Genomic DNA, 11355 nt, shown 5'->3' with positions numbered 1-11355 from the left:
TCAGGGACAGGTTGGTAACATTTCACTTATACGCCCTGCAGAACCCAAAAAATGTCACATATAGTTTATTATCTTTTGCTTTACTAAACTATTACAGAAAGAAGCAGTGTGATAAATATTTCAAGTATTTCAATGACAAGATAATTTAAGTTGCGCTGGTCTTAGATGTTGTTTTGAATCACAATCCATGCTTGCTTCCTTTTAATTTATATCTTTTTTTCTTAAATACAGGTGGTTGCAGGCTTCAGATACTTCCTTACTGTGAAAATAGCCAAAACTCTGTGCAGAAAGAACTCCAATGTTTCAGGGTGTTCTCCCATCACAAATTCACCCATGGCCAAGGTATTTATATTTTAGAGAAAAAGAGGACGGAATTTGGTAAAAATTAGCTCTTTTATTTTACATTTTTAGTTTTGTTGGGGGTTATATGTGTGTTTCTTTTACCTTTAAGATTTTACTATGTTGTTATTCACCTTTTTATTAAATCTGTTTTTTAAACAGGTTTTATTAATGTGTTTCAATTTTAATTGTGTTAAATCACTTTATAAACAAAGGTGATGACTGTTTAAATTCCACTATGTTAATTATGTTTTTCAACCAATCTTAACTATCATATTGTTCTGCATGTATTAATGACTGCTGATCTTTTTTTTCAGACTTACGAATGCACATTCGAAGTGTTCGATCCCCTATCGGCCAATGATATGCAACTGAAGGAACAGCAGTGCCATCAGCTGCATTCTCAACCAAGAAGGACAGCGATACTCACTGTTTAGTCTGTTCAGTTTATAACTGATTTAACCGTTAGGACAACTGTCTTGTAATGTCGGGCTATACAAATAAAACTGAATTGAACTGAATTCTGGACTCTCTTGTTGATTTTGAAAGACAATGGGACTGAAGTTCCCTTTTCTGTTACGATAAATCAGAAATGGTTTTGTGACGTCAACATTTCAGCTCTATTAGGAAGTCAGGGTGCCTTCATGATCATAAAAGCAGAAAGGAGTCTGCTGAAAGCGTTTTTGTCAACTGCATGAGCATGAAGACTTTCAGCTTTATCCTAACCCCAGCTGTCCTCATGCTACTGCTGGCAGCCGGCTGGACCAGCGCCTACAAGCCCGTCATCCTCGTGCACGGTATCTTAAGTGGGCCTAGGTCTTTTAAGATGCTCACTGGATTCATCAAGAAGGTATGTCCTTCTCCCTCAAGAGCTAAAACATCTTAAATGTGGATTTCCTCACTTTCAGGTCTGTGTGTCATAAACACTTTAAACCTAATATAGCACCTGTTTCTTTGATTTTCACTGTTACATTTAAAATGAAAGCTGCAGCTTTACCATTAGCTTTATTATTACTATTTTTATTTTTAATATTATTATTAGTAGTAGTAGTACTAGTAGTAGTAGTAGTAGTATAAATGTTGCACACAGGCACATAGGGCTCCGGGAACTGGATAGGTGGGTTATGCTGGCGGGGCTCACTGGGGGTGTCTCTCTCTGGGTCGTGTCGGCGCCCGCCCTCCATCCCGCTTTTACTTGTATATTAGACACCCTGATTCATCTAGGGCCTTGTGGGGAGGGTCTGGTGGAGGGGGGCACGGTGAAACATCCGTCCTCATCTTTCACTGGTCCGCCCCACAATTTTAACTTACAGTTTAGACACACACACTGCATGTTAGCAGCACACACACAACAAATACACACCACACACAGAGGGACCCCGGAGTGGGGGGGCTCTGCTGCTTGGCAGCGGTGGGGCCCGCCACACTGGAGACCTCCTATTTTACCTGCAGCAAACCTACACCTCCGTACATCGGTGGGGTTGGGGAGGGGTGGCTGGTCTTCACCCGCCTGGTCCTCTCAGGGCGGCTGGGCTTGTGGGTATCCTGTCGGCTGCAGTGTCGGTCCGGCGTGCGGCGCTGGGGGGTCAGTCGGCCGGAGGGGGTTACTGCGTGGCAACAGGGGGTGGGGGGAAACCAGAAGATTATGAGTAAGTGTGCGAGAGTGCATGGGTGGGACGGACCTGGGGGCTGGCTCGCTGGGATCCTCTGGGGCTTTCCTCCGGCAGTGGAGAGGTTTGGGAGCAGGGGTCAGATAATATGGCGGGTGAGGAGTGTTGTAGATGGTAGGGTTATGGGGTGAGCGGGGCTGGAGCTGTGGGTGCGCGGCAATATCTGTGCTCAGGTTGGATGCCGGGGCTGGCTTGCGGAGACGGGGCGCCAGTTGGGTGGTGGGCGGCTCATGGGTTCTGGGGGTCCTTGCCCCGTCCTTGGCCCTTGTCTCGCAGCCCGGTGGCCCCCATGGCTGCCGCCTGGTATGGCTAAGCGCTCTTGCCCTGTGGCCTGGAGGCCCGGAGGCTGGGTTTGCCCATGCCTCTGGGCACCGGGGCGCCTTGTAGGGGGGGGCCTTCTCTGCGCCTGCCTGGACGGGTGGGCGGTCCCCTTTTTCCCCTCTACCGGGCTGCTTGGTCCCGATGCCGGGGGCGCTCTTGGCCTGGGGCCTCTCCTCCCCTCTCCTGGTCTGGCTGGCGAGGATCTGGTTCCCCCTTATGAACACACGGTTCACTTCGGCAGCGTGCATGTATCTCCACCCCCACGTGCTCACTGCCACACTGCTCCCTGTCTGCTTCATCCCTCCTCCTAACCCACAGTGTATTGATGGACAGATATTTTCCGCTCATCTTAGTGTCAGATTTTCACCTTTGATGTAATATTTGTCTTTCCAGCAGATCTGGTATAATTGTTTCAGCTTAAAATAATCTATTCAAATCAGTACTTGTATCCCCCACTTTCTCACCTCTCTTCCCTTTACTCTCTTCCACCCCCTCCCCCTCTTACATTCATCCCCTCTCCCTCCCCACACACACTAAATGTAACAAATAAATAAAAAATATTACAACAAAAAGGGGTTTATACAAATCTACACTCTGGTTTCTCGAAGTTCTATAACCTCTTTTTGTGATAGTAAAACCTGTCCAACACAAAAGACCTTCAGCTCTAATCTGTTTGCTCAGCTGTTGGACAGAACAAGTAAAATAAATAAATAAATAAATACAAACGCATGTCTCTTTCAAATAAACAAGTGGCCTATATTTGCTTTCAGATTTTCTACTGGTCATAAAACTGATCATGGAAATCTATTCATCCATCCATATTCTGCACTGGCTTTGTCCTTTGCCGGGTTCCTGTCCCAGGAAGATAATGAACCATAAATACAATTCAGTGTATTTCAATCTTTGTTATGTTTTGTTTGTCCTCAAAAATAATATTTAAAAAACATGCATACTGATTAAAAATGTATGGATATCATTTACAAAAGTCAATCTACTGTCGTGATAAGAGACATCATTTTTTAATGTTTAAAATTAATGGGGAATAAGTCTCTAGAGGGTGGGTGGAGAATATTAAAATAAATCCTTGGTTGAATATTTGTCTCTGAAAATGTTACCATTATTTAAAAAAGTTCTTCTTAAAATTCAAATATATTTTTTGTAAAAAAAACAGACTTCTTTCTACGACGGAGTATTAGGGCCACAAAAAAAAAAAAAAATTAGAGCCACCAAAAAAAAAAAAAGGAAAATTACGAGATTTTATCTCGTAAATTTAGGAGATAAAAACTCGTAAATTTACGACTTTTTATCTCATAAATTTACGACTTAAAATCTCATAAATTTACGAGAAAAAAGTCGTAGATTAAGGAAAAAACACGGAAGTTGTCCGTTTATCGGAACCTCGCTTGAAGATGAAGTATGTGGAGCCCTTGTGAAGCTTCATTTCCGGATTATTATAGGTTTAAAACAAAGAGATTCTGAACCTTTTGGCGACTCAAAATCAGATTAGTTTCCGTGTAGTAGTCTTTCCGGGGTTCAGTGTCAGTAAAGCGGAGTTTAATATGTAAAATAAGGAGCTCAGAGACACGTTTGGGTGTAGAGGACCGCTGCAGCCTTTATTTTCCTTTCCATTCACATATCCTGAAGTTCATTTGTCTCATTACGTCATGAACCTGTCATCCCAACACCAATGCGGAAGTAAACAGTGTTACAAACGCCCCCTCCTGCAGATGAAATGTCCCGTTTCAGCATAAAACAATAAAGAGGAATGAAAATAGTGTTTTATATTAGCTTTGGAACGTTGAAAATGCCAAAAAAAAGTGCTCCTCCTTTTGTGTGACGGAAGCGTCACACAGACGTAGAGATCTTGTCTTTGGTGGAGGAAGAAAGGATTCAAGCGAACAGCTGCAGGGACACCGACAACGGCTTCGTCGGGCTGCAGAGATCCTGCAAACCAACCATCAATAAATACAACTTTAATGAATCGTTAATCAAACAAATGACTTTCCAGACATTTGGAACGTTATCAATAAACATACAGCTCACCTGTTCAACAAAGTTTAGTCGGTCTTCTCTGCGGCTGCACGGCGTTCACCTGCTGCTCTGCATGTTCACTTCCACTGTAATCTCCTAAAATTACGAATTTTTTTCTCCTAAATTTAGTAGTTTTTATCTCCTAAATTTACAAGTTTTTATCTCCTAAATTTACGAGATAAAATCTCGTAATTTTACTTTTTTTTTTTTTTTGGTGGCTCTAATTTTTTTTATTTGGTGGCCCTAATACTCCGTCGTATCTTTCAGTAAAGTAATTCATAAAAATCTGTAAAAACGGGGCAGAAAGTGAAACTTTTGGCTGAAACACCTGTTTTAAGCGAAACCAAAAAGAAGAACCCTCCTTCACGCGGCCCTTAACAGGTAGGGCTGGTGACGTCAGCAAGGTGACACCCACCTCTCAGCCGGGCTCCGCGTGTCATCGGCGCAGATTTCAGCTCTGATGAGTCTGTGTTTGGGACGTTCTTGACCAGAACCGACATGAGTTGGATTCTGCGCTCTGAGGCTGCACTCCAGCGGCTCGAAACGGACCCACCGTTCCACAGGTATCTAGCAAATATAGTTTAACGGACGGCTTCAGTCAAACTGCAGGACCTGTCCTCCCCAATCGAGTCATCTACATTTTCACTGTTATTTTTTCACCTTTGACAGTTTATTTAATAAATTGCGGCTAAACATTTTAATTGAGTGACATTTTTTTCTAAAGATTATAGGTTTTTTTTCATCTTCAACAATTTTTTATCTTTTGCTTTATTAAACTATTACAGAAAGAAGCAGTTTGATAAATATTTCAAGTATTTCAATGACAAGATAATTTAAGTTGTGCTGGTCTTAGATGTTGTTTTGAATCACAATCCATGCTTGCTTCCTTTTAATTCTTTATATTTTTTTCTTAAATACAGGTGGTTGAAGGCTACAAATACTTCCTTACTGTGAAAAATGCCAAAACTCTGTGCAGAAAGAACTCCAATGTTTCAGGGTGTTCTGCCATCTCAAATTCACCCATGGCCAGGTATTTATAAATATAAAATATATTTATATTTTAGAGAAAAAAAAGGACGAAATTTGGTAAAAATTTGCTCTGTTATTTTACATTTTTAGTTTTTTGGGGGGTTATATATATATTTTTTTACCATCAAGATTTTACTATGTTGTTATTCACCTTTTTAATAAATCTGTTTTTTAAACAGGTTTTATTAATGTGCTTCAATTTTAATTGTGTTAAATCGCTTTATAAACAAAGGTGATGGCTGTTTAAATTCCACTATGTTAATAATGTTTTTCAACCAATCTTAACCATCATATTGTTCTGCATTTATTAATGACTGCTTATCTTTTCTTTCCGACCCACGAATGCACATTCATTGTATGGAGTCGCCCATGGCTCAATGATATGCAGCTGATGGGAAAGCAGTCCCACCAGCTGCATTCTCAACGAAGGCTATTGATAACCACTGTTTAGTCTGTTCAGTTTATAACTGATTTAACCGTTAAGACAACTGGACAGGAAACCTTCTGTCAAGAGCTAAAACATCTTAAATGTGGATTTCCTCACTTTCAGGTCTGTGTGTCATAAACCTTTTAAACCTTATATAGCACCTGTAAGTCTGTGCCTTTGATTTAAATTTAAAATCATTTTATTTTTTATTTCCATTACTTTTAAGCAGCTGTTTACAGTTCAAGGCCGTGTCACACAGCCACTCTGAAGATTTTGTGCATATTTCACGGATGAAAATTGGTCATACGTGAAAATACGAGGAAAAAGTAAGAAAAGTTGGGATCTTCATGCAAACCTTTCCCGGATGTATCACGAATGAAACCCGGTAAAACTACAGAAGGTTAGAACATAAACCGTGTGTGAATATTGCGCTGTTTACACACAATTGATTAGTTATTCGTGCACCAATTACGTAATTTTAATGTGTATTGTGAGCAGTATGCTCTATATTACAGCTTTGCATCGGTGCTACACGCGGGAAAAGTCTGTTAGACTTATGTGAAACCATCGTGGGAAGCCACAAATTTGTGTATGCATCCTGCTATCACGCACATTTGCTTAGATTTACACAATATTTAGGCTTAAACTACGTAAAATACGCGTAAACTGCATAATTTCAAACCAACCAAAAATGTTGAACAGCTCAGAACGGAATTCATGTAAAGACCCATAGACCGAAACACTCGACGGACATCTGTGCACATCGACGAAAGAGGAATGCAAGAAACACTTGTGAATGACGTAGGAGCGTGATTAATAATGGTTGAACTTTTGTTATGTTTTCTGTTAAATATGTACTCTTTAATGAATAACATGAAAAAAAATCAGGCATCAAATTGAAGTGAAACTTTAAAAAACATTAATTTGACTCAGAAAACGTATAAGAAAAACTGAATTCAGGTACAAAGTCCCACTTAGCTGCTGTAACCTCCGGATCAGCTGTGTTTGTTGACCGTATGTCATGGAGGTAAAGTTTATATGTCCACATGTGTCACAGACTGTAAACTACATCACTTTTATGCACCATGAAACCCTGCAGGCACATCCAGGTACCGAGGTGACAGCGATTGACCTGTTCAACGATGGAAACAGCACTGAGCCCATGTGGAAACAGGTTGAAGGCTTCGCGAATGTCATCCAAAAAATTATGGAGAAGTCTCCAGAGGGAGTCCATCTTCTGTGCTTCTCTCAAGGTTCACCCAGACTCAAACAGCATTTAATCTGAGATGCAGAACATATCAGAGGAGGATTCATGAGAAGCTCATAGTTACAGTTTTCTCATACCCAAACAGCCGCTTTTGAGCTCTGTGGGTTAAGGAGGAAGTACCATCTGAGATGTGGTGGAGGTGCTTTGAGTGCTGCACACAAAGAAAGCAACTTGGACAGCAGGCATGTGGATCAGCTGAGAGACAGCCCTTCATCATCTGAATTCAGAGAAAAAAAAGCTTAAACCTCCACCTAAAGTGTAACTGTGCAAAGAAAACCTTTAAGCATAAAATGACTGTATCAATGAGGTTAAAAGAGACAGATACTAACATTTTGTCTTTGTCAGATGTATATATAATTCTTCCTGTTTGCTGCATCAATCTGGTTTTTTAAACGTGAGTTCTCAGTTAGTTTTATGGATATTTCCACAATGACTGAAAGGAAACTAAATATTTCCTTTGAGCCAACAGTATAAACATGACTTTAACCCTTGTGCTATCTTATATGACCCCACCCATACATTGACGTGTTACATACATTGAATGGAAAAAAAACCGCACAGCAAGATGGCGGGTAGTGGGATTTGGTTGCCTCCTTCTTGATTGGCAGCAAGAAGATGGTTAAATATAAAAAACATTTGCATTTTGCAGCCTGGAGAAAAAACTTCCTGCGCATCAAGAAGCTGGTGCTGATTGGAGGACCGGATGATAATGTCATCACCCCGTGGCAGTCCAGGTATCCGTGTTTCCACTCATTTATCCCTAACAACATGAATGAATAGAGAGATGGTTTACATGTGTATGATCTGGAAAGAGTTATAAAAAAAATCTTCTTGGGATGTAAACACAACTATTTTAAAAAATTTTAAATAATAAAACAGATTTTCTTCATTTAATAATGGATTAATATGTAGAAGAAAACGAAAAAAATATTTTTATCCTTCTATTCTAGACATTTCTTTGACTATATAAAGTCCTGCCTGGAGGTCGTGTTGTTTCGGCTGCAGATGCATCTTAGTTTATTCTTGCATTGGGTGTTTCTTTTGTTTTTTTGCAAGATCCAACCGCAGCTCATACAACATCAGATAATAATATCTACCTTCCTCTGCGTCCTTACATTTGTCTGATTTCACTGATGCCTAAAGAAAAAAGAATTAATTCCTGACCACACTGACATGTTTTTGCATGATGAGAAAAAAAGAAGTTCCTACAGCTTCCTCTTAGCTTTAATTATCTACTTTTTTTCTGCAGCCTCTTTGGATTCTACAACCACAATGAAGAAGTTGTTGAAATGAAGGAGCAGACGGTAAGTGGTTGCAAATGGTTTTAACCACACGTTTATTAAAACTGGTAGACATCAGTTACAGTGATTGTAGGATTATATGGTAAAAAAACAGTAACTTTATCAATCCTTAAATAATGATATTTCTATTCCTGATCTTAGCAGATTGTCCCTTAACACACAAACCTGATGTTCTTGTCTTCCTGCCTCGGTTTTACAAGAACGACAAGTTTGGCCTGAAGACGCTGGACACTCGTGGCGACATATTAAGCCTGGGGTCAAACATGTTAAGTGGCACTCCAACAAGAAGGTGTTTAACAAATGCATTAAAAAATGGCTTGATTGAAGATGAGAAGAGCCTGGTTCAGCTCAAGATCAGTGCAGTCACCAATGAGCTCTGCACGCGCTTTAGAAAGAATCTGCAACGCCTTCAGGTTCTAGTTAGGGACTTTTAGTGGCATCTAGTGGTCAGATGTAGGACTACAACCAAAAAATGAACACCAATTTTCAAAATGAAATTGTCAGGCAATTGATTTTTGATTTGAAATGGTTTATTTCAAGCAATTAAGTAGAAATAATACACAACGGCAATATAAACATCAGTTATACATTCACACAGTAACTAATCAAACTTAGGATAATTAGACATATTAATAAATATTGCTTGAAAGGGAGTGGGAGGAAGCGAACTTATATAATCCCACCCCGTTATACTTTAACCATTTTATTACATGATTTATCATTATCCAGTTCCCAGTTTTTATCAGACAGAATTAGCTGTGTAACCCGGAACCGGAGCAATCAGTAAAGTGACTGGAGTTTAGTTAACATTCTCCAAAGTAGTTTTACATTTTTGTTTTTATGAAAATAAGGAATTAAATCAAAGCATTTTATTAGAAAATGGACACACTTTCAACATGGAAAAGTCTAATGATTTTCAGTTGTTTATAGTTTGAGTTCACACAGATCCACTCAGTTGTTTTTGCTTTTTCTTGCTTTCTTCTCTAATAAACATTTTCCTGCTGGCATTCTAATGCAGTCATGCTTTATTTCTGAAATGTACATTTTCTCATTTGGTTCTTTTTAAATAAAATGCTTTTTTGACAAACAAAACTGGTGACACATTAGAGTCTTACAAACGTACAGATGCAGTTATTAACAGCATGTATGACAGAAATTCACCCACAGCTTTACTAGTACACATGTTGAAGACATCAACGTAATGTTAATTAATTATTATCTCTCTTTTAATTTACAGTAATGTTCGGTTTGAAAATAATAAAATTATTCATAAGACACAGTAGATTCTGTGAATGTTTATCTTTACTAAAAATCCTTTCCTTAGCAGAACCAGGTTTGAATTAATTTTCGGCTTTAATTGTCTGATAACCTCCTGAAAAAGAAAACTAGACGTGTGCTGCCACCTGGTGGACATTACTAGAATTAGAAAATATTTTTTGAATTCCATTGTCTCAAAAAGGACAATTAAATATAATCATCTTCTTCTTTCGTTTTGTCCCTTTCGGGTTCACGGGGCGGCCGGAGCCTATCCCGGCCACTTGTGGGTGAAGGCAGGGGACACCCTGGACAGGTCGCCAGTCTGTCGCAGGGCCACAAATCACACACCTATGGACAATTTAGAGTTAACAATTGACCTATGATTCATGTTTTTGGACGGTGGGAGGAAGCTGAAGACCTCAGAGAGAACCCACGCATGCACGGGGAGAACATGCAAGCTCCACACTGAAGAGCCCCCCATTGATGTTCTGTTTCAAGCCAGGACTTGAACTGGGGGGCTTCTTGCTGTGAGGCAGGAGCGCTAAAGACTGTGCCACCGTGCAGCCCCATCAAAATATTTATGCAAAATATTTTGTTTTAACAGTAAAATGAATTTCAGTTTTACATCAGTTAGAATTTCTCACTTCATTGAACATCCTTTTTTATATATTATTAAATTTGATTACAGAAAGTATAAAATTGAAAAATTATATTTAATGCTATCTAAAAAAGCTTGTTGTATATATAAAAGAAGCATGTCAACCATTTTAAATGAAGGTAATATTTTTTTAACTTGTTAGATATTTAGATGCTCTTTTTGCTGATAAAAAGTAATCAAACGGATTTCTAAACCAGCCATAAATTTGCCAGGCTTTACAAAACTCACCAGTGAGAGCCGATTCTGTTCAGTTCTGCTGCTCATCCATGTCGGCTGTTTGTCCTTCACACATGATTGGATTACACATCACAGTGGGTCAGTCAGTCTTATTGATCTTCTTTGACTTATTGGTAGCGGAGTTTTTAGGTTTGAGCTGGACTCATTATAAAAACAAATAAAAATAAAAACGCAAGTCTCTTTCAAATAAACAAGTGGCCTATATTTGCTTTCAGATATTCTACTGATCATAAAAGTGATCATAGAAATCCATTCATCCATCCATAATCTGTGGGGTTATAGAGACAGAGTCAACAGTCTGTCCCAGGAAGATCATGAACCAGAAATATAATTCAGTGTATTTCAATCCTTGTTTTGTTTGTCCTCTAAAGTTATGTTTAAAAAAACATGCATACTCATTAAAAATGTATGGAAATCATTCACAAAAGTCAATCTACTGTCATAATAAGAGACATCAACATTAAGAATTAATGTTTAAAAGTAACGGGGAATAAGTCTGTAGGGGGGGGGAATCAAAGCACATCCTTGGTTGAACATTTGTCTCTGAAAAGTTTACCATTATTTTAAAAAGTTCCTTTCTTAAAATTTGAATACATTTGTTGTAAAAAACAATCAGACTTCTTTCAGTAAAGTAATTCATAAAATCTGTGAAAACAGGGTAGAAAGTTAAACTTTTGACTGAAACACCTGTTCAAAGCAAACCCAAAAAGAAGAACCCTCCTTGACGCGGCCCCTAACAGGTAGGGCCGGTGACATCAGCAGGTTGACACCCACCTCTCAGCCGGGCTCCGTGTGTCATCAGCGCAGATTTCAGCTCT

At 39.2% G+C, this 11355-nt stretch overlaps 1 protein-coding gene across 1 annotated transcript in view; it reads left to right on the top strand.

Annotated features, from left to right (window-relative positions):
* LOC111948941 (lysosomal thioesterase PPT2-like) overlaps nt 1–8541 on the top strand; it is a 15706-nt gene extending 7165 nt beyond the window's left edge. The window contains exons 6-8 of the mRNA XM_023964149.1: nt 7734–7818; nt 8334–8388; nt 8527–8541. Coding sequence (XP_023819917.1) covers nt 7734–7818; nt 8334–8388; nt 8527–8541 — 155 coding nt within the window. The remainder of the gene's footprint in view (nt 1–7733; nt 7819–8333; nt 8389–8526) is intronic.
* The last annotated feature ends 2814 nt before the right edge of the window (nt 8542–11355 follow it).

The sequence above is a fragment of the Oryzias latipes genome, chromosome 16, assembly GCF_002234675.1.
Source record: "Oryzias latipes chromosome 16, ASM223467v1".
In the NCBI taxonomy this organism is placed as follows: Eukaryota; Metazoa; Chordata; class Actinopteri; order Beloniformes; family Adrianichthyidae; genus Oryzias; species Oryzias latipes.
The sequence above is the reverse complement of the archived record's forward strand: the minus strand, read 5'-3'. Positions and strand labels throughout refer to the sequence as shown.